We start from the raw sequence: 24,404 nt of genomic DNA on the forward strand, positions 1-24,404 counted from the left end.
AGCACTAAAAGCACCACTACTTAGAGGTCAGGAGACAGCTAGAAGGAACCAACAGGACAAGGAGGAAGGACAGGCAAGCAGTTACAGGTTAAAGCAGACAGAATGACTGGCCTTCAGCTGTACAGAGAGAAGACACCTTCCGAGGTTGTTCAAGGAAGCCATTTGGGAGTCACCTGCAATTTTACAGAGTCTGTCCCACTAAATCAGGCTGAGTCACCTTCAGCACAGCTCTGCACATCTTTAAGGTAAATTGCACTGAGCAGTGCTGAAGATAAGATTATGCCACATCATCTGCACTTAAGTGACAGTGAATTACCCGCTGACAATAAACCAGGCAAAGGAACTGGCCCACCATGGATTTTCAGGCTTGCTTGCTGCAGCCAAGAAGAAAAGATACACATGGAGCCTGTGAAAGACTTTATCCTCCCAATTCTTGCAGCAGACCACAGCCAAGGCAAGAAGTGCCTTCCACTGGGCAAGCTCAGTTTAGCAGCTGCAGTCCAGATCATCTCCAAGAGATCTTTAAGACTCCACAAGCTTCTTAACAGACCAGGCTGGAAGTATACTTCAGGCACACAGCACACTGCTGCTGTGGATGCTCTCCTACAGAACCTCTGTGGCATTTGGCACCGATTTTTCCAAGCCCCTTACCACAAGAAAGCACACCATGCCACAGTATTCAGACTATCTGTCCCCACACACTGGGATAAAGTCAAACAGAACTGGATTGAAACTCAAATAATCCAACTCATGAAGTCATGAAAAGGAAAAAAATTATACCATCTGAAAAGAAATCAGACTATGATTAAAAGGCACCACCTAAAATTATCACGCTCCTCAACAGCAATTGACACTGTTGCATAGTGAAGTTTTACTTAGAAATTTCAGGTGTTTGAAGTCACAGAACATGACCAGAAGATTATTTAAAGTAGATCTCAAAATTTCTTCATTCTTGCCCAACATACCTCTGAAGTTGATGCCACTCATTTCTAATAACTACAGACCTGTTACACACAGGCTACTGGAGAAGTGGAACAACCAGGTGTTTTTTACCTGACAGGAACAAGGAACAACGGTGCCTAAGGCTCAGTCCAGGCAAGAGAAGTCATCACACATTCGTGAGACATTAGATGTCACAACAACAGTTAAGGCAAAGTTTATAAAATGTTGATGTCAATTTAAAATAAAATCTCTGTTCTAGGCTCCCTTTAGGCTATGGATGAAAAATCTGCTTCCAGGATACCAAAGAGGGCACATCTGCTGCAACACTGCAGCCAGCAGCCATTATTTCACTGTTCTGCACAAAAAGCTGATGCCATGTAGCCTACTCTGTTGCACCTCAAGTTCAACCAGAAATCAGGCAGCCAAAGAAAGATTATCAAAAAGCTTGAAAATACCTACAGTGCTCCTGTGAGAGGAGCTCATGGCCATGCTTAAAACACCTCACTGGAATTCAAGGGATTGTTCTGGGGGAAATACAATTACCTAAAAATCTCATTAACCCTGTTTCACTGAGGGAAAAGAGCAGAGGGCCTCACCAACAAAGACAGACAGGATCTACCAGGAGGATACTCTGTGCCAAGTACTCATCTCACAGGAGATTGACAGGGTCAAGATTTAAACTCCAAATAGACTGAATATATTTACTACAATTTTTCCCCCTCCAAGTGTTTTTTTTAGTAGACAAGAACAGACTAGATTAGCTGCCACCATTAGACCAAAAAACTACCTTTGTATAAAACAATCCCAGACTGTCCACTTTTTGATAATGTTTTCCATTAACATTACAAATACACTTTGTATTGGATGTATTGAGGTTTAAACATCCTTTCTCCAATCATTCATGAACCTTTGTCCCTTTACTACCAACAACCAAGTACATACCTATGTACCAAGACACTTTCCTAAGGCTCAAAATTGCCTTTCCTTCTCTGATCTTCCCTATGTGCGCATCAAGAACAGCAGCCCCGAAGTTCATCATCTCATTCTTTTTATGTACTTACTCCTAAAGATGATAAAGGTAAAGTACGAAGAGATGCCGAAAAATGGTTATATTGATCATGTAGAAGGGTAACATCAGTTATGAAAAGGGTTCTGGATTTACAAATCCCGTGTGCTCAAAGCTCTTCCCACTCCTGTCTTATGGGGCTCAGTCTCTTTGCAAGCACATGCACAGCAGGAGTGGACAGCTCTCCTCAGCATTAAACCAGCTCCAGCCTGCCAGGACTCCATCACTGGGCCTTGCACCTACAGCTGCTCCCACACACACCCCTCAGGTCTAGTTTGTCCAAGTGCTTATGATAGGTCTACTGCAGTAACTTAAGTGATATTTAATAAGAGTCCAGGACCTTCTCCGTCTTTTCAATAAGATCATTTCCCAGGGAGGGGAAAAAAATTAACAAACCAAAGAAAACTGCAATAAACACAAACTACTTAGTCTTTAATGGAGACAGAGAATGTGAATGTATATGTTCCTACTATCTCTTCCACATCAGAGCGCATTTTCTTCTTCAGACCAGCAAGGAATCAGAATCTCTCCATGACCCCCAGATTCCCAAAACATTCTGCTCAGTAATAAAACCTATAGATGACACTTACCCAGTCAAATTATGCTTTCACGTGCATTTTAAGAGCCTCCAAAACTAGAATTTTTGTAGTTGGCCATTATAGCTAGGGTTGTGTCAAGCTTTCTACTATAAATTTATTTCCAGGGATTTATAACTGAAACACTGGTGCTTTGTTAACAACAGTGACAAGTTATTTTATACCTAAAATTAATTTTCTTTAGACTCTTACAAGCCTGTAAAGCTAAGCCCCAGAGACTGACATTATGATTCGGGTAACAAATTAGCCACATTCAGTCAAAAAACAGTATTACCATTCAGCAAAGCACACAGTACTCCAGCCAGTCAACTTCACACACAAGACATTAAAAATGTCAGCAAGTCACAGCCCAGTGAGAAGCATATTCACCCAGTAACTGAAACATTTGTTTCCTTTCACACTGCCACAGCCAGACAATAAAAGCCGAGAACTGACTGGAGGCCAAGTTCTACTTCATCGCCTACCGACTCTTTCCTCTGGCCAACATGGCTCTGCCTGCCCTCCAGTCACTTAATGGACTTGTAATTGTTGATGTCAGAACAGTTTGTTCCTTAAAGAGGAAATAAAAAGAAACCTAAACACACAGTCACAGAATTAAACTCCTGTGATGACAAAGAAGAAAAGCTTCCTATTCCGGATGCGTGTTTGCTGAAGCCTGTTTCTGTTATAAAACATGATGTATGTTCATGCAACTGGAGTACAGTCAAAACAACCAGCTCTTGTGACCTGATGCCCAGTCTGTGTCCTGGCATTCAGTCACCCCAAGCAGCTGCTTTTTTAGCCCGATATATACCTCCTCCACCCACACTTCTGTCCCCTAATTGTATTGCGACATTTTGAAACTGCAGTTTAAGTCACATCTATTACCTTATGAGCATCATGTTCAGGAGCAAAAAAGGAATCTAAATGATCCAAAAATAGAGGTAATAGAACAAAAGCCTCACCAGATTGTGGTTTGTCCTTTATTCAACCTTTGCTTCATACCAAGAGCCAGCCTTCTTATTTTGCCAAAACGCATTACATGCTTACATGACAGAACTGTGTTACTTAGTCTTTGAAAGACAAAAGCTATCACATCCAAAACAGCTGGCAAAGCAGCACAATAAAATTGCCCTGGAGAAGTATACAGTCTATATTGGCAAATAAAATACAAAAATTGCCCAACCATACCTGCAGAAGTTACCAAAGGTCATCTCACATTAAGACTTAAATTTGCCTTCCCCACCTCATTATTCAAGTTCTCAGCAAAGGAATTTAGAAATAAAAGGAGGAATTAGCCTGTGGGTTTCAATTAAGACACCTGGAATGTAACAAAGTTAGAAACATCCCTTTGCCCAAGCCTTGAGGCAAGCAAGAGTACCTAGCACAGATACTGCCCCACCCAAGACTAGCATTCTCTGAAACCCTAACATTAACAAAATGAGGAAGTCTTGTATTCTCGTATGCAGGATTTTCTGGATAGAAAAAGCATTTTGAAAATAACTATCTTTTTGTCAAACTCAGACAAATTCACCTACTAAAAGACAATCAGCATTTAAAATTTGAGGATGGAAACCAGCACAGTCTTTACTCCTGCTAGTAAAAGGCAAAAAGTTAAACCACAAAACACTACAGTGTGACAACTGAGCTCACAGAACAGCCTCCGACGCTCATCAGGACAACTGGACCCTGACTTCACTAACACCAAATAATCTTTACCCACAGCCCGAAGACTGAGTTGGGTTGGGCTTCTGTAGAGGAGAGGGTGTTGGGTTTTTTGAAGAAACAGAAAGCAAAAGTTAGGAATGTTCTGCAGATCCCCTCTTTTCTTGCAACACCACAGTAGAACAAGTGGTTCCAGCAACAAATAATTCACTTGTAAGCTTTCACCTTTGCGCTGCAATTTTAATCTCTGAATCAGTCATGAGCACAAAGTTTGCCTTCATTCCTTCTCCTTTCCTCTTCAAACTGCAGCAGCTGAGCAAAACCAAAGTTAAAAGTGCCTGCCTAGGGCAACTGCATTCTGTGTGGCAACTGCTTGGACTGTACAGTCTATATAGACTAAAACTATAAATACAAGCTCTACAAAATAAAACTAAAAAAAGACACCCTGCGTCTCACTCCCTGGTGTTTTGCAACAGCAGACACCATCAAAAACAAGACACCAGTGCAGTAATGAGGACCACCCTCTGTTCTCACTGAAGTATGCTGTGAGTCTAAGCTAAATTGTATTCACTTCACAATAAAAAAATCCCCCAGCAACTGATAACTTAGAAAGCATCCTCACAGTTGAAGCAATATTAAAATAGCTGTTTCCATACTTCCCAGCAAAAGCAATTTAACACATACTTACTAGTCTCAGAGCATTGGAATGATATTTAAAAGGAAGCTAGAGAACACCAAGCTCTTGGGGGAGGTAAATAACGTGACACCACACACTAGGCCAGTGGCCCTACTGTTCCCACAGGACAAAAAGGCAAAACAAAGAATCCACGGCAAATGGTGCCATCACCTACATGAGGCTGCTCCAGAGGGTCAGCAGGACCTGGCAACCCCACGCATTCCAGCCTGCCACAGCTCCCTAGCATTGGTCAAACCAAGCAGCATCAGCTCCCAGTGCAAGACAGCCAAAGCAAGCCTTTGTGTGCAATGCATATATGTTCAGGCACATATTTCACAAAAATGCCAGTGATCATACACCACAGTTTGACACTGGAAAAGCTTCTACCGAAATCTTTGGTTAGAGCAAAGGGTTTCAGCTATCAGCAAGGGCGCTGTGGGGAAGAAAAAAAAAATCTTAAATAAAGGTATCAGAAGTACTTCTATAATGAGAATGGATTGGACCATATGAACCCTGTAGGCATCAAAGCACCAACTTCACCCACAGGGAGAAGATGCCCTCACCATTCTCCTTGAGGTCCCAACCAACACAATTGAAACATGGAAAGAGAGAAGTGGATAACCTCTACCCAAAATCTGGTGATTAAGGTATTTTTAATTACACAAACAGGAGTGCACTTAAAGAGAGAATATTTACAGACAAGTAAAAGGCACGAACCACAAGCTAGATTTGCTACTGCTCATTTTGTTATGAACACAGATCAGATCTTTGCATTTCTGAGCAGTTACAAAGAAAATAAAATTGCTTTCCACAAGTTGGTGTTAGCCATCTGGTCTTTTTTCTCTGCCCAAATTAGAACTATCATTATGCTCACTTGCATTTGTGGAGGTGATTCACGGGATATAAGGTCAGAGGGATCACTGTGATCATCTAGTGTAATCTCCTGCACAACAAACCCATCTGCATACCAGAAGTAAGCAGATGCACAACAGATGTCAGAGACCCTGCACAGGCCCAAGCAAGCACTATTGCTCAGACGGAGAAGGAAGCCAAGCCATAGACTGTATAAATGCAAGTATGTCTCTCAGCTAGTTATGGCAGTTTCAAATCGGTCAGACTAACAGTCTTGTTTGAACATCTTCAGGAAACAATGTTCACAGTACAAAAGATGTAATGTCATTTTCCACATACAATTTAAGGAAGTTTGTTACAAAGTATGACAAAATCCTGCACATAGGATTAAACTTTTCCAGAAGTTTTCATAGTTAACTGGAAAAGACTACTCAATTTGGCAGACAAATGCAGTAATATCCCAGAGACAACTTTTCACCAGAACTGTTAAGAGATATAACTATATGTTCCATATATTGCTCTGGACAGAGCTCCAAGTTTGCACCAGACTGAGCAGGTTGACTTGCTACCTACAATAAGGACAAGTGGCCGCACTCCACATACTTAATAGACTGAAGAGATTATTCCGTTCTTTATGACAAGCAGGTAAAGACAGCAGTACTCTGGAGTTCTTATTCACAACATTGAACTTCTGCCCCTCATATTCTAGAGTGTCTTTTATCCCAACTCTATTCAAAGGTTTTCCTATTTTCCTTTACCAAATCCCAAAGGCTACAATCCCAAATCCTTCTCCTCCCCTACTGTCATTTCAACCGCAAATATTAAAACCTTTCTTGACCCATTCCTTCATCTTTTTTCAAGGCTCTTCCCATCCATCTCCGCCCACCTTGTGCCAAGTCTTCTTCCACTACCAGTCCAACTCCTGCTCCATACCTCACCAGGTCAACAGCTTTTCCCAACAAACAGAAGCCAATTTGAGACAAATTAATAATACCTGTCTTCTAGATACTACTACATGCTTCAATTTCCCAACAAGTTGATTAAGAATGCTTGGCTAACACATCCAATCAGTGCCAGCTCTTCCCCACAACTTCTCTGGCCTCTCGCTGCAAGCCCCCACCCCATCTCAGCACTCAAGGTAAAGGGCACAGATAGCTGGGTACCTCGCATGCAGACACTCACTGGACATCCAGACACCAGGAAAGACATTTTTTAAAAAAACTTTAGCAGAGGCACTGCATTCAGAGCCTCTTTTTCCAGCTATTTATTTTCATATAACCTGTAGCTATTTAGTTTTATGATATGGAAATTCGTTTAAATTTCCCACTAGTTAACCCAAATGGGACCAGTTTTGCAGGGAAAAAATTTGAAATAAGCATAAGCAGTGTTCCTTCCTCATTAAAACAGATTCATCAGATTTAAGAAGTATACATTAATATATTTTAAAAGTTACATAATTGCTTTTTAAATGCTTCTGCAAGCAAATTAACTATGTATCTCCCAATACAAATCACAAAGGTGCAATTTCAGTGACAGCAGCATGCAGATTAGAGTAATTTTAAAACATGTAATTTAAATCTTTCATAGCAGTCCAATAAGACATTCATAATATAGCAGTTTCAGCAGCTGAGTTACATAAAGTCACGGTATTGGTTTTCTGGGTTTGATTGCTTCAAAGCTCTGATGGTATTCAGAAGTCTAGTTTTAAGACCAAAAAATAGCATACATACAATCATATCTCAGCCATTGAGGGTAAACATAATTTAGACTTTCCAGTGCTAATTAAGTCAGAAATTAAGAGAAGAGTGACATGTCTTTACAAAGCCATATCACTCTTTGCCACTTGGAACAAGATTTCTAGACATCCCCGAAAAGCCATAAACAATGCATATGTATAGTTTATACACCTGCTGCAATTCTATAATTGTAGTAATAACTGCAATATCAATAAATGTCTTCTAGCAATTTCATATAAATGCCTCAAAGCCACCTTACAAGTATTATATGACCTTCACTACCCATACAAATTGACCAGTCTTTGCATTGCTCCCAAAAAGTTACCTAAGCTTTTATGTTAGAGGTTTTCACAGAAAGTACAGCACAGCAGAGGTCAGAAGGCACCTATAAGGATCATTTGTCTAGTCCGACAGCCCTAGTCAGAGCAGGTTGCTCAAGACCATGTCCAGTCAGGTTTTGAACATCCCTTGCAACCTGTGCCAGTCTTAAGTATAAATGGAATTTCCCATGTTTCAGTTTATGCTCATTTCCTTGTCCTCTCACTGGGCACCACTCAGGAGACTTGCCTCCATCCTCTTGGTGCCCTCCCTTCAGGTATTTGTAAGCTTTGGTAGCATACCCCTGTATCCTGGTGGTTAGGATTTTTTTCCATGCCGAAAAGTCTCACCTTTATCCCTGGTTAGGTAATGCTTGGAAGATAAAAGTAGAGAAGCAAGCTCAAATACAAAGTATTCCTCAACTCAAACTGTTGCATACTGATCTCAAAGTTGAGCCTAGTCTTCACAGAAAACAAACAGGCAAATAAAGTTGTTTTTTTTTAAAAGCAATAATTGTTTATTTTGTTTCCAGACAGGCTAAGTCTGAGCTTCATTAGCTATTCCATTATTTTGTCAAGGATCAGTCACACTGATGCCTGTGAATTATTTACCTCAGCCTATTAACCTTTGTAATTAAGATGAAACCTGAAATGTAGAAGGTTTAAAGGAAGCCTCAAATTCACATGGTGTAGTGGTGCTCTAAACAGAGGAGAAGTAAGAAGAATTAATAGGATGGCTTAAGAATTTAAATTCCAAAGTTTAAGACAAACCACAAATATTCATTTCTACATACCCAAAACAGGTTAGTTTTTTCTACTGTCACCCAGCCCTAGTGAGGACAATTAAAAGGCAAGTCCATTTATTGAGACAAACTGAATATTTCATTTCCCAGTCACATTCCTTTGCTGGCAAAGGAAATTATTGCACCACTGGGGAAGGGGGAACCTTTATTCAGAAAACTGACACTAAGCAAAGCTTTAAGCAATTTCATGGGCAGAGCACTATTCTTTCTCTAGAGGCAAGGAAAAAGAAGTCATAAAGGTGTCTCATCCGATTCCTGCACTTACTGAGACACCTTAACAAGGAAAGGATAAAAGAGAAATTGAAGAATTACCAATAGCCCCTTCTTATGGCTTCTAGCAAACATGAGGATTTTCTTTTGTCATTTGATTGGAACAGCGGTAGATCAAGGCACTGCTAATCCTATATCCTAATTAGACTCACATTTCCTTCCCTGGCTTAGTCATTAATCAGGCTCCAAAGTTGAACCCCCTCCCTGATTAACTGCTCTGAAAGTACATAAATTGTTTGACAATCACAGGATGAAGATCTGGAATGCATAAAAACAGGTATTTGTGCAATCAAACAAGCCACTGATCACCATCGATGTGACCCCAGAGAAGCCTTCCCACTTCAGTACAGAAAGCTCCTTCAGGACATACCACTCCAAAGTGTGACCAAAACTGGAAAAGATAGTTGCAAAGCAGTCAAAAGGAGAGCAACCAAAGTTCAAAGCCTGTCAAGACTTTGGCAGAACCTGAGGAAAGCTATTTCAGCAGCCAATTGTTTAGGCAGAGCATTACATATACACAGTCCAGTCCCCATCCTTTTATTATTTAATGACCAACTTTCAGGAGGGCTGTGATGAAACCCATGCAAATGTGAGGTCTGAGGACTGCCACTCTAAGATATCAAACAGTTTAGAGGAAAAAGGAGATGCAGAACAGGCATGACCTTTACACCTTCCTAAAAACTGGCTGTAGAAAGAGAAAGATCACCTAACAAAAGCAGGTAATTACAAATCAAATTATTGCTGCTGCCTCTGACAATAACCCCAGTAGATCAGTCATACTTACAGGTGTAATCCTGTCCTGAGCACATTTTCAGAAAGGGTTCTTGCCCACCCTCTCAGTGCTAAGGAATCAAGTACCATGCAGGCTCAGGATTCACAGCCCTTGCTCAACAGGCAGCTGCCCAGCTGAGGCAGCTTAAGAGCTTCAAGTCTTTGACTTTCAGTCAAAGGTCAGTGTCCTTGCAGTAAAGCTGGTGATGTCTATGGCTCAGTGAGGCTCGAGTCTGCAGCCTGAATATTGCTAGCCCAAGCAGCAGAATTAATGACAGTAACCACCAGTGAAGGCAAGATAGATGATCACACTAGTATAAATGGGCTAAAAACAAACAGAGACAAGCCCAGAGAATTAGGACTCTACAAAAAGATGGATATGATTCACAGCTGAAGAAGTCTTTGAACTGAAAACCACTGGTCCACTGAAGGTGTGCTCATAGAAGTATAAGCACATGATATCTAGCTGTGGATGCCACCACCACTAATGATTTAATTCACTAATTTTAAGGGAAAGAGTATAAATACATGGCAAATCAGCTCCTCCTGCCAGTAAGAAAGGGAGACTACACAGCAGAAGAAATCAGAGCAAAGTACAACCTCTGTAGCAGACAAAAGCATCTGATACAGTACAAAATCATTTCCTCAAAGGTTTATCTTGAAAATCAGAGCATTTGGTCCAAGATACTTTAACCAATAAAAGTGCTTACACCTTTCCAGTGTCGTATTGGGCTATAAGATCAGCAATTAGGCTCCACCCCAGAAAAAGCCAGGACAAGATCAGCACTACTGGGTCACATAACGCAAGGGCAAATTTTCTTTCAAGGCTTTTACATCCTCAGCCTCACTCCATCCCAGAAAGAAAAATTATTTGCAAGTAGCATCAAATAATGTTTCTTACTATAAAACAAACCAGTACGAAAGAAATATTTCCCAAAGCTCCCAAAATAAAGATATGGTATAAGCACAGCTAGAACAAGAGCTGTGCTTAGAGGCAAGGTTCAGTATGACATCCCAGCCCAAGGTTGGCTATTAGCACATTATCTGCACATTCCCAGCTCTCCTAAGAGCCAGCCACGCATTAGTTTCTTCAGACTTGTCCATGGAAGCACTCCCAAGTACCAGCCAACTCTGGTGAAACAAAGCCCAATTGCTCCAACACATTTGAGCAGATTGTTAAAGGCCTGGATTAATGTGTAATTGCTCAGAGATGAAGGGTCAAATGAGGGAGAGAAAGGACATGGGGATAAGGCAGGGATGCAATCTCACAAGCATGCAAAAACACTGGCTCTTTATCAACGAGAAACAAAACACTGGTGGTTCCTCAATGGGGTTACAAGAAACTTGCTCTGTAATTAAACACTTATTTGCACCTGAGGGAGAAACCTACTGTAACAAGTTAACTTCATACACATTTACAAAAAAATCAAATTTCAGTCTCAATAAAATGGACTTAACTTATGGCAAACTACAAAGCTCAGTAGTAAAAACAAAAACAGAAATTGAACAATGCACTCCTATTTGCATAACCTGAAGAGTGTGAAATAACACCTTAACAGAAGTAATTAAAGGAAGATTATTTCTGCAACACTATAATAACATTGCCATCATAGAAAGAACAAGTGGTATGAACAGGGTGAAATACAACAAAATAGAAATCACAGGTAACACTGTAGTCCTCACAACTTCCTTTTGAATCTCTGTATACCACAAACTAAATATGGTGAGAAAGTGGGGAATGCATCTAGACAATACTTTCAACGTGATTTTAAATCCTTTTGTACAGATGTAAAAGCAAAAGAAGCTTACATTCAGCATTCCGCACTCTTAACTATCACAAGTAACTTCAGTACTTCTGCCAGTGTTGTCACACAAGGCAAAACTACAGAGCAATGTAATTGATAAAATTTGCTAGGAGCTGTGACATTTCACTTTATTTTGCACATGTACCCTGAGTAACTGCCTGATCAATCCAAGAGCACCACATACTGTCATTTTGTTCTCATAAAAACAAGACACTTAGAGCAGCTCTGGTCATTTTCCAGATGGTCTTACTTCAGTAAGAGGTCAGAGAACCTTGACTAAATATATGTCAGCCCCGAAGGAGCCTTTCACAAGGTTTCTCCTGCCCTCTGAACTCAGAAGGGCAGCACAATGAATCTGGAATAGTTTGTGACTTCAGTTTATTGGTAGGCACTTTTTCTTGATCCTACTCAAGTTAAGAGCAATATGAATTTGCAGCAATACATAGATGTACACATTGAGAAAAGTAGGGTGAATTGAATTGGCTGGGGCTAGTTAGTACTTTTGCCTTCAAAGACAAGCAGAGGGGAGGACATGACATATGAGATGTGCAAAGAGTTAGCTAGGGTCTGGCTCCTTCATAGCTGCCAAATACTTACAACACTTAATGTTACCATGCCTGCAATTTAGTCAGATTCCATTTTCCACCCCCACAGGACTTTTGTTTCACTTTAACCCATTAAAACATGAATACAGTTAGAAATCTTGAATGGCTTAATATTAAACAGCCACTCCAAGATTTTTCTTCAGCTGTTTGTTACTTTGGACAAGAATAACAAAAACTAAATCACAAGCCACTTCCGTTTAAGAGACAGATGCAGTTTCATCCAAATGCCATGACACAAATAGTTTAACACTCAAAATATGAACTAGATCTTCATATCTAGAAATGTCTAATTTAATTTGATGTCACCTACCACTTATGATTTTCTGCACTACTGCTATATTAAGGCTACTCTTCATTGTTAACCATAACACACAAGAAAAACAGCAGTACAGAAAAGGAAATGGAATTTAAACTGTAAAAGAGCAAGGAAATAAGAAATGGAAGTGACACATGGAAGAGTGTATGAACTCAAAACATAGCACTCTGAAGCGTTAAAGAGCAAACTGCAATACACTCAATGCTTCAGATTGTCCACTGCTGACATACAACCAACCTGTAGCAGAAGTATGATCATTTATAAAACCCAAGTATTCATGAAGACTACCACAAAGTCACAAGGAAAGAATTCTTGCAACCACACACGAGCTGGTGTAGCAAGATCAAACACATGCTGAATATAGGTCACCCATGTACCTGCCACTTGTTCAAACAGGACAAGAAATATTATCCCTGTCCAATAAGTCTCAAAATGAAAATTTCTTCCTAGTAGTTAAACTAAATCTCCACTCTTCCAGCTTAAAACTGATACCCCTCATCCTATCACTAGACTCCCACTAAAGAGCCCCTCCCCATCTTTCCTGCAGGCCTACTTTAAATACTGCAAGGCCTCTCTCAGATGTCCCCAGAGCCTTCTCTTCTCCAGAGGAACACCAAACTCTCTAAGCCTGTCCTCACAGGGGACGTACTCCAGCTCTGATCATCTTGGTCCTCTTCTGGACTTGCTCTAACAGATCCATGTCCTTCCTGTGCTGAGGGCTCCAGAACTCAATGTGGTACTCCAGGTGAGGTCTTACAAGAACAGAAGTTGATGGGCAGAATCACCTCCCTTGACCTGCTGGTCACATTTTTGATGCAGCTGAGGACACAGTTGGCTTTATTGGCTGCAAGTGCACATTACTGGCTCATGTTGAGTTTGTCTTTTGTGGATGACAAGTTAAAATTGAATAGCACAAATAAGCGTAAAGGAAGAATCACTCAAGTGTCAGAGAGGACTTCTAAGGAGGCTAGAAAGAGGAATATATGCAAAGATATTTGCTTTCAAGAGAATTACCATGACTAAGAGCTGACTTAGCAACCTATTATGCTAGTTTTAATTTTGGTGCATCTAATTACAACATTCCAAAAGCAAAAGGCTTGCCTCCAGTCCTGCAGAGATAAGTATACAATTAAAAAAATAGCAGCTTGCCAAAAACTAAATAAAAGCTCAGAAGCTTTTGGTCTTGTCTATAATCAGTCTCGCATTGTTCCACTCTTTCTATTCATGTCACAAGGCTTCACTATTATTCCTCCCAATTTACATGGCTATGAAAAGGTATAGCAGTGAAGGATGACTACCAGGCTTCACATTCTTCATTTGAAGGGTGAAATTCAAGCTCAAAAAGTCCATATTAAAAGTTGACTCAGAAGTCCAACTGTCAGGCTTTATTACTTACAGCTCCTAGACATGAACACTACAGAAAAAAAAGCCAGAGGCCTTCCAGAAAAGAATTGATTTCTACCTTTTATTCTCTACCTTTAGCAGTGGAAAAAGTAATGCAAGTAAACAGTATGTGAGGACACCCATTCTTGAGAAAGGAAGAATTATAAAAGATTAATAATGAGCAAGGATGAAACACATGTCTGTATTTATATCTCCAACCCTATGACAAGTTCATTATCTGGATGTCAACCTCCAAACACAGGACAGCAGAAGGGAATTTGGGGAGGGGGAAAGAGAAAGCAGGTATCTGGCAAGAGAGAATCTTACAGTTGAGATAAATACAGAAGTGTCAGAGTAACAGCAGGGAGCAATGCATGAAACAAGAGCCTGAGAAATGGAAGATATTTAAGGAATTTCAAAGAGATGATTAAGCATAACCGAAAGGGAGGAAAGATGAAGGTCTCACAAAATACCACTATTACTTCAGCACAGGAAGGACATGGATCTGCTAGAGCAAGTCCAGATGAGGGCTACAACGATGATCAGATGGCTGGAGGACCTCCCATATGAGACAGGCTGAGAGAGTTGGGGTTGGTTAGCCTAGAAAAGGCTCCAGGGAGACCACATAGTAGACTTACAGTACTTAAAGGGAGTCTACAGGAAAGCTGGTGAGGAGCTCTTTAGGATGAAGTACAGTGATAGGACAAGGAGTAATGGTGTTAAGCTGAAAGTTGTTAGATATTGGAAAAAAATTACTGTGAGGTTTGTGAGGCACTGCAACAGGTTCCCCAGAGAAGTCATAGATATGCTGCCCCTGGAGGTATTCAAGACCAAGCTGGATGAGGCCTTGAGCAACCTGATCTACTGGAAGGTGTCCCTGCCTGTGGAAGGGAGGTTGGAGCTAGATGATCTTAAAGATCCCTTAGAACCCAAATCATTCTATGATTAGCAATACCATACTCGTGTCAAGTTAAACATACAAACCACCACTTACCTCAGCCAGAGAGCTTTCCTCCAAAAAAAATTTCTTTGAAAAGAGTTACCATTTCATAACTTTATTTTAACTCTTCCTCAACACCACATTATTTCTTGCAAAGGTAAAGGCTCAGTAATTCAATTATGCTAGCACAGGAACACAACAGCAGAATGAATGTGCAGAGAAACAAGAAAAGTTTCCATGGTTTATTAATCACAAAACAGCACTTCCCCATTGTAAAGCAGTCAATAACAAAAACAAGTCAAGATGATCTACATTTGCCTCCAAAGTCTTCAAGAGCTACTGCTAAGCCAGTAAAGCATTTCCCACAATACTTGTTGCTTTGCTGGCTATCCAAACCATTTTATAGGAATTTCTACCAAGACTAGCAGCAACTGTGCTCTGCTCCCATGGACTATTCTAAGTAAGATAGGATAGCTACAGATTTATTCTTAGTGCCACATCCAATTTTTAATTGAATGGTGAGCAGTGGCCATGATAGGACTGCATGCTAAACTACTGAACTGATGAAGAACACTTATTTTTCTAAATTCCTCCAGACACTGATAATTTGTGTACACACTGATACATTTGGTTCTGTTGATTGGTTTTGGAGGATTTTTTAAATGGCTAGAATGAAAATTTTTAGGCTAGCCAAATAGTCTGTCTTATGGATAAGACACACCTCAGCGCTGTCAAAACAATAGCTAATTATTTACCTGTAATGACTCAGCTGTGTATAATATTCAAGGTTATTCACTAGGACAACGTCATCGAAAAAGGTAAGTTTTGCCACCATGACCTGACTCACCCTCTATCACTCCAGAAAGACAGTTTCAGGCTTGCAGTTATGTGCTGCAGGGGGCATTGGAAGCTGGTCACATGTAGGAAAAAAAAATGCCATGCCAGGACTTCACCAAAAGGGGGATAGAAGACATCCACTATTTCTGCTTACACTGTCCGTAAACTAGCCTTTCAGCTCCTACAGGCTACTTCAGCTGAAGCCATTAAAAGCAAGAGCCATGTTTATACACAGAGCAGCAGAACATTGCACTTGCTGAGCAGCTGATCAGGACAGCTACCAAAATGCTGCAAACATTTAATGCAAGTCTGCTTGCCTCAACACAGGTCTCATCTGTGTTGGTTTACAGTAACATATAAAAGAAGGTAGAAGGAAACAGTCAGCCAAACCTTAGCCATGCAAGCATTAGCATACCTACTAAATATTTTTAATTCTTTTCCAATACACTTGTTTGGGGCATGGTTTAGTGGTTGATAGGAATGGCTAGACTATGATCCTGGAGGTCTTTTCCAACCTAGTGATTCTGTTTCAAACCAGGAGTCTATTTTTCACTTGGAAGTTTTAGGACCATATGTGTCCAAGCTCATGCTCTTGCTGAGGGTTAATCACATATCTGCTAAGAAAACCCTTATTTGTGAGAAAAGCAAAGAATATTAATATAATTAAAATAAGCAGACTTTTTCATTCCGGCTAGGAGTGGAGGGCAAGGATTCAGGAAGGAATGAGTGAAGTTGAGCCTGAGAAGGGGAGAGGGAGGAGAAGGTGTCTTAGATTTAGTCTTCATGTCTCATTATCCCATTTCATTTTAATTCAATAGATTACATTAATTCTCCTTCAGACAAGTATGATTTGCCCACAATTGAAATTGGTGAGTGATATTCCTGTCTTCATCTCAACCCATGATCTTTCCCATCTTATTTTCTCCCCTAGTCCTGTTAAGGCAGGAAGGAGCAGCTGGGTGGGCATCTGTCAGCCACCAAGGTCAACCCACCACAGGAGCTGAAGAGCAAACCTGTTTTAGAGTCAAAGACAGTATTAACTGCAATAAGCCATACTTACTACAATGGATACAGAATAAAAGTTTCCCCTTAGCTCAGAGAAGAATGCCAGATAAGATAGCAAACTATCTTACCTGACCATAAAATAATTCCAGCTCAGCTCCTGAGGGCAACATTCTTTAAGTTATTTTTATTGCTTAAAATAACAACACCCCCCCCACAAGAAACCAAACCATCCAACTACATTAAAAACAGAGAAACAAGATGGATGCTCTACATACAAGTGTATTATAGTATTGCACACTGTCACTCAAATAATTTGATTCTAACACTGGTTTCTGATATTAAATGAAATCTCAGAAGGATAACCTTTATTGCATTGTCAGCAATACCTTGGTTTCTCTTTCAATTACAAAGCTAATAAAATTACTTGCTTAAAACAAACACTTCTTTCCCTCCTTAGTCACCAATAGGTAAATTACTCAAAACCAAAAGCAACTCCAATAGAAGGCTGGCACTGTGCACTGAAGTGGAAAATACAGACTTATTATTTTCAAGAATATACCACTTAACTATTTTAAAAACAGGAATGAAGCTACATCAGAATTAACAAAATACACAAGAGGCATACTGCAATTGGTTTAATCTTGCCTAGGCATTAGCAGTTGCAACTCTTAACTTTCACATAATCAGTTTGGCCCACAGGTCAAAAAGGATAAAATACTTGCTTCCATCTAACTGTCCAACACATTCACTGCTTGCTTACTATAGTGAAGTACATTATCATTAAGTCATCATTCAATGCTGAAGTTCATCAACATTTTCTCTCATTTTTACTAAATTGAGAAATGAGGTCAATCGTTGTGGGAAGCTCTACACCCATTCAAGACTGCTAAACAGGGCTGAGACAGGTACCCACAAGAAAGTTGTGTAACTTACACTTAGCCTTTAAACTCAGTTTGCCATCAGCAACCTGAAGCTTGAAACCTATTCACTGAAAGGAAAGCTACAAGAATTAGTAACAAATTATTCCATTAAAATATAATACAAGACCTACATTATAGAAAATCAGAAAAGAAAGCATGTTAGTTATATAGATTAGTTTTCAAATATTCAGTTCCAAGTTTACATTTATCTTGGCAACTAAAAAGATCATTATCTTATTTGCAAATAGCAAATAACTTTAGAAATGGGTATGCCTGACAAATTTGACAAAAATCCATACATAGACGGTATGTATGAGAGAGAAAGTACCTTTATTTAGAGGAGATCTATTGTTCTACTTCTAGAAAGTATCAACTTTACTATCTCTTTGCTACCTTGAAAGCAGCAGTGAAATAAATGTTTTCCTCTATGTATAAAAAGACTTGGGTCACAGAGGCCAACTAAATATTGATTTTACCATAGCTGAGCTGGGACCAGAAGTTAATGTCAATGGTCTGCACTGTGCTTTATGAATTGCTTTAAAGTAGTGTTACAAGGTATTAAACGAGTTATAAACCTTTTAAAATAATCTAAAGACTTTAAGGATTGAGCTGTACTATTCTAGCAGGAGGAACATATAGCTGAGAGAAAAAAGAATCAATATTAAAGGCTCCTCCTCACAAGCCCAGGAAACCCAGCAGGATATTCTTGACCCAAGACAGGCAGTCCTGAAATCTCAGTGTCGGGGGACAGCTCAGAAGCAACTCCACAAAAGCACTGGGCTGGAACCAGTCACCAGCAGAGGAGGGAATAGGCAGGGAGAGAACATGCCCAGTCAGCATACACTAATTCTTTAAGAGGTTAGCCTTGTAGCTAAAAACTTGATGCACTCCCTCAGCTGGCCAGTTTACCAGAACAACGGGAAATACGTGATCTTTGACATGGTCACAGTTCTAGTATCAGCCGTCTTTGCACCCCAGGCACACAATTGAACACTGCATCTATACACTTTAAAAGCATATCTCAGGCCCTAATTCCAAGTTAATGAGAACCAGAACAGTTAAGCAAGACTGAATACTATTTTCCAAAAAAAGGAGATACTTCATAACTGCAGTATGAAATCCGCACTTCAGTGAAATTTAGCAAGACGGGTACAACTATCCTGCTTCCGCCTGCACAAGCAATACTAAACGCTCTTTTAATTGTCAAATATTACAGAAAGCTGTCAGTGAACTGCTGCGTGCCAGGTTTGATCTGGGCAGACAAGAGGAAAACTGACTGTCGCCTCTTCTGTGCAGCACAAGTCAGCCACCACATTTCCAAAGTTCTGTGGAAAACCTTTGAACTATTTGTTTCCCTGCTTTTCTGAACACTTAGATTCATCTCAGCACGTAACAAGTGTCAGCATACAAGGCATCTCCTTCCCCTGCAGGACAAGCACGACTTTTTACCCGCTGCAAAGATCAGCTGGGGAATTACCGCAATTCGCTTTCTCAGCCGCTCGCTTAATGAAGATTAGAGCGCGCTCCACCCAGACGCCACACAAATTAGGTCACATAGCAGACCACACCACTGCCAATTCCTGCCCTATTCATCAGGGATGAAGGCAGGAAGCATATGGAGCCCTCCAGTTAAGGGTCAGAACATTTCACTGAAAACATAAAAGTGAACCAGCAGCAGATTATTCACGGGCCAGAGGGAACATGGTTTCTCCATATGGCAGAAGTGAGTCACAGGCACCCCTCCATCCAACAGTGCAGAGGGGCACAGCCTGCACCCAGCAGCAAAAAGCTCCCCTACAGTTCACAAAATAGACTACTACGAGAAAATATTTTCCACTTTTCCAGAATGCACGTGCATTTACTAGTTAACACACAGTTTACCAAAAAGTCCTTCAGAACCTGAAACAGTTCATATGAAGACTCAAACAGTAACTATGTAACATAATGCAACTGCTATGTAGTCTGTTCTTACGCATTTCATCTACAGCTATGCTGTATTTCTGAACATGTACTTCACCTGCTGCCAAGAAAGGAAATACATGATTTTCATGTGTTTAAAAGCCAGAGTTACTTCAAACCAAACATATTTGAGCTCCAGCACAGCTCTACTAAGCAAACTGACCAACTCTGGGCTTCAGAACTTACCATAACATGAACAATATAGTAAATACCATTTCTACTATTGTAACAGCTTATGGTAACACGATAAAATAATTTCAAGCTACTATCAGTGTATATATCTTGCAAGAACACTGATAATTCCTTCCCACCTAAAAGGATGCTTTTCATTTGTAGGCAAATACTCCTGGGATTTCCAAGGGGAGGCTATCAGAGCAAGAAGAGAGACCAAAATGGGGACAGAGACTAAATGCAGGGTTTCAAAAGATATACTGTCAAACTTTCGGTTTGTAAAATGTCTGTCACATCATTGCCATTATTTCCTACAGTTATAAAAAAAGCATTCCTTTGAAATCACTGGGGTGAGGTGACACTGAGCAATTAGCTCACACAAAATGTAAGTTGATCTCTTGCTTCTGCTGACAACTATATAAAAAACCAAACTAATATGTAGTGGCATATCACTAAGATGCTAAGATACTAACAGATTATTCAATTACTGCAAAGTGCTTTATTGGCTTCAAGAGCTGACATTTTAGAGACAGTGCCACAGTACAACCCCTTTCAGGTTTCACAGAACTGGCATCTTTTTCTACCTCTTAAATACAAGGTAAGTAGCCTCCCCTCAAACAACAGCATGACATCCATCTGGGTAATGAATCAATTGTGGTAGAAAATAAGTTTAAAAAATAATTGCACCAAATGCTGCTACACTGGTAGAATATGTATATATGAAAATGTAAATACAGAGTAGCCCAATGGAATAGTTTCAGAAGTTTCTCTGGAAGAATATAAATTAATCTCCCATGACATGGAACAACACTGGATAAAACAACCCATTTGTTTGATGAAGTGAAGACAGTAAAAGATTTTTTTTTTTTTCCTTTCCCAGCCAAAGATCCAGCTTTGGCTCCAGTAAGGCACCACACAGCCTACCAGTGCCACCACACTCCCAGTGCCTATCACTGACTTGAGAACTTAAAGTTAAGAGATTAGACATTTATAAAGGACATCCCACTAGATGAGACCTCATTATTTAGTATGGTTTTGGTCATAAGCTACTCTGACTAAACATACTCACACTGTTCAGGCTTCAGAGGATAGAAGAGTTATCAAATTTGGCTTCAAACTAACTAATTTATAATACATTTCCATACTTTATCAGATATGAGCTTCAACCTCGATTCCTACTGACCCACTAATTCTCACAAGAAGCCAACCAACAAAGCTGCACCTCTACCAACACTGGAGCATTTACAGAAACAAATCACCCCAACATCTTTTAAGCCAGAGAGCTGCTCACAAGGTGCTTCCCAAGTTTCTCAAGTCCCTGGTCATTTTCATTCTAATCTGTGTGAAAAGAAAAGGATGCAAAGAAGTGATTACAAAAACTCCTCCCAACTTTTCACCCATTTTCTTCCTATTTTCTTCACTTTTCCAATAGTGCATCCTTCTCCCCCACCCCCAACTTTCATTTATCTTCAGTTTCTCTCATTTTTCCTTCCACATCTCTCTCCTGCCTTTTCTTTCAGATTCTTTTTGTTCTCCTCTTGTCTGCGCATTTCCAACACAAGTCCTTCAAAGGACAGCCATAAGTCCCTCAGCCTCCAAATACGAAGTATTAAAAAAAAAGGAGAGTGAGCCAGCAGATGACAGTGAACTTGAGACACTCACTCTCCTGGAGAGTAAAGGTACAGTCCTACACTATATGAAGAGTTAGGAACATTATAATGCAAGTAACTTCCTGGAAAAATCCTGCTGCTTGATTAAGAAAAGTTATAATTGCAATGTACCAGCCATAATATACATGCTTTTAAAAACATGCTCATAGAAAGTTAAACAGGCCTTAAGAAACACTAAGCACCCAGTGCTCAGTCATATAAGACACCTGAACAACCAAGTAGCTGCTACTCAACTAGGAGATCTACATCTTAGCCCAGCCCCAGTTAGGGCACACACCAGAGAAACTATCCACACCCCCAAACACATATCACCAAATATCTGTGTGCACACACTGGCACTTACACATTAATAAAACACCTGAAGGACTGAGACAGAAAATCTCAAAATTGACACACACACCCCACCCCATAGTCCCACAGATGAACATGTTAGAAGTTTCACGACTGCAGTGTTCAGTTTGTTGCATGACAGTTTGTGACACTTGCCTGAGTTCATGCTCTTCTAAAAACGTAACAATAAATAAAAGGAACAAGTCCAAGAAATAGCCCTATAACACCCACACTGATACACAGCCAGAACAAACATTTTCCCTGAACAGCAGCCCAGGTTAAAAATCCAGCAAACTGATTTCCTCCTACTTCTAACTTTCCAAGATTGATCAACTGCAGCTGTGCCTCATTAGCAGGTTGAATGCACACAGACCTTGAAGAACACCAGAGCCCAGCCTTAATTTTAGTGAGCTCTCTAGAGTCACTCAAAAGTAACTCCACTCACATTAGTGAATTTTCTTGACATTTGTCAGTTTGAACAGAATTTGCACTGGGTCATAAACGAAGAGTTTCTGCTTTCAACTTAAGTGGCACATATCCAAATCCACATCATTGTTCTAGAAGAGACCAGAGTCCCAGCCCATCTTTTTATTCTAAAGTTAGCCATTACACTGCTACGCATTAAGATTTTAGTTTCTCTTTCTAAAAATCACATATGTGGACTCCTGCTCTGTATTAAAAGCCAAATCAAACAGACCAAATTCTATGTTGATCAGCAGGTTCTGTATCCACAATGTTCTGACACCAATGCACAAAATTATCACCCCCCCCAGCTGCCAATTACTGTATCTAAACAGCATATTCACAGGTACTAATAATTCTCAAATTGCCTATCATTTGGCCCTGGTCACAACCCAGCAGGAACATGAAATTTCAGTTGGGATGGTTGGGAACAGATAGCAGAAGAAGAGAAACTTAGCCAACTTCTTTGCCTCCAAAGCAACAATCCACAAAACATTTTCTTTCAAATTAAAGGGAGTATTTCTCCCCGGAGATACCACCAAAATGGAAAAAAGTGTGAGCTTTAAGTATATACATTCTAAAGTCCCAAGATACAGTAAGCAAAACTGTAGAGAATCTAAACACAACTAAGTTGTGGAAACACCAACTAAGTTGTAGAAACAGTTAGGTTAAGAGTATTTGGGGCATTAAGACTTCCAACCAGACAGAGCAGCAATAAAACTTGAAAAAGCTAAGATGTTATAGCTGAAAGGAAAGCCCATGAAAAGCATTACCAAGAGGATCTTGTGGCTGCAGGTGTGACACAGCCAGGGCTCACACAGCACTTGCTATGGAGCAGTGCCGTAACACAGCATCTCCCTGGACTGTTTCCTGCCATGTCTTCCACAACCTACTCCTGTTAAGAGTCAGTAAACTTCAACATATTTAGGTGGCTTGCATGAAGTGTAGAAGACAAAAAAAACAACCCACAAGGCTGGATCCTTTTATCCACCATAGTCTTGAAAATAGAGGTAAGCATGCACTCACCTAGCAGAGGGTAGCAGGTCTGCCTGTCAGTATCCCAGGGTGCACCAACCTGGTACTTTTTCCACACAACTTTTTTGGCTGTTTGAACACTCATGATCAAGCTCAGCTTTGAAAAACAGGAAAGTGAAGATGTAGAGGAAGTACACGCTAGTACCTACGCAAGAAATGCATGCCGGGATTCAAGGGGGAGGGAAGCACTGGTTTTCCTCAGAGGGTTTGACACATTCAGCCACACAGTGACTAACAAAACCATTCAGGAAACAAACCTTTTAAAAGGCTGCACATAAGTGACACTTCAGGCTAAAGATATTTCCCCCCTCTAAAAAGACATTAATAAACAGCTTTGCTTCTCCTTATGAAAACAGAAGGACACTCCAGCTTTCAAAGCATCAGCAAGTTAAACTCCACATAAAGAAAACTGGAAAGAAAATGGCAATTTTCCTTTTCTGTTCAAGTCAACCTCTGGTCAAGTACCATGTGCATTTTAAAACTCCTAAATGTTTTTAGCACTTACTTTGCAAAAAGAGCTTGCAGTATTACCATAACACTTATTGCAGAGATTTCATACAATGTGAAACCTGACCAAGTCTACAAGGTGAACATTCATACCATTTAATGGCATTTCAAAACAGCACAATTTTTAATGCAGGATTTCAAAAAAAAAAGGAAGTTCCACAAATAAACCTCCATATCAAGAATCATAAACTTACGTGTGCCATTTCCACTGTGTGGTAATTCCAAATAAAACAGACCACAGGCCAGTAAAGCAGAAGCTTAATGACATAAGGGAAAGATAGCAGTTTTTACAAATGGGCCTTCAAACCGTGTACCACCAATACAGAGGGGAATCCAATCCTTTGGGATCCTGTTGGCAACTTCATAATCAAATTGAGGAAACCGAGTTCTGTAGTTTTGAAAGATGTGATTCCAGATTACATGCTTTAGGATATTGAACTATATGAAATGCCAATAGCCACAGAAAGGTAACACAAAAGGAAAGCAACCATAAAAAGTACAGGCACTACAATCCAGAGTAGTCATACACAGGAGAAAGGCTTCAAAAGGCTTTTTTGGCTTCAAAAGCAGAAAGGCAGATGCCATTCGTTTTGTCTGTCTTGTCTTATGCTATTAGACAATTTTTCTAAAAACAGCTTTTATCTTTTCATTAATATTCATCTAGGATAATTTACACATACAACATACCAGAGACTACTGTGGGGAGGGGAGAAATCAATATAAAATTTTTCCATAAATTTTATTTGGGGCAGGACTTCCTCTTACTTTAATTTTGTGGGGTAGTTT

General features: G+C 40.1%; 1 protein-coding gene across 1 annotated transcript in view; it reads right to left on the reverse strand.

The window, feature by feature from the left end:
- UTRN (utrophin) overlaps nt 1-23,210 on the reverse strand; it is a 336,261-nt gene extending 313,051 nt beyond the window's left edge. Inside the window, exon 1 of the mRNA XM_054061674.1 lies at nt 23,103-23,210. Within this exon, the coding sequence (XP_053917649.1) occupies nt 23,103-23,196 (94 nt within the window). The 5' untranslated portion in view covers nt 23,197-23,210. The remainder of the gene's footprint in view (nt 1-23,102) is intronic.
- Nucleotides 23,211-24,404: the final 1,194 nt, after the last annotated feature.

This window comes from Cuculus canorus, chromosome 3, assembly GCF_017976375.1.
Source record: "Cuculus canorus isolate bCucCan1 chromosome 3, bCucCan1.pri, whole genome shotgun sequence".
Lineage (NCBI taxonomy): Eukaryota > Metazoa > Chordata > Aves > Cuculiformes > Cuculidae > Cuculus > Cuculus canorus.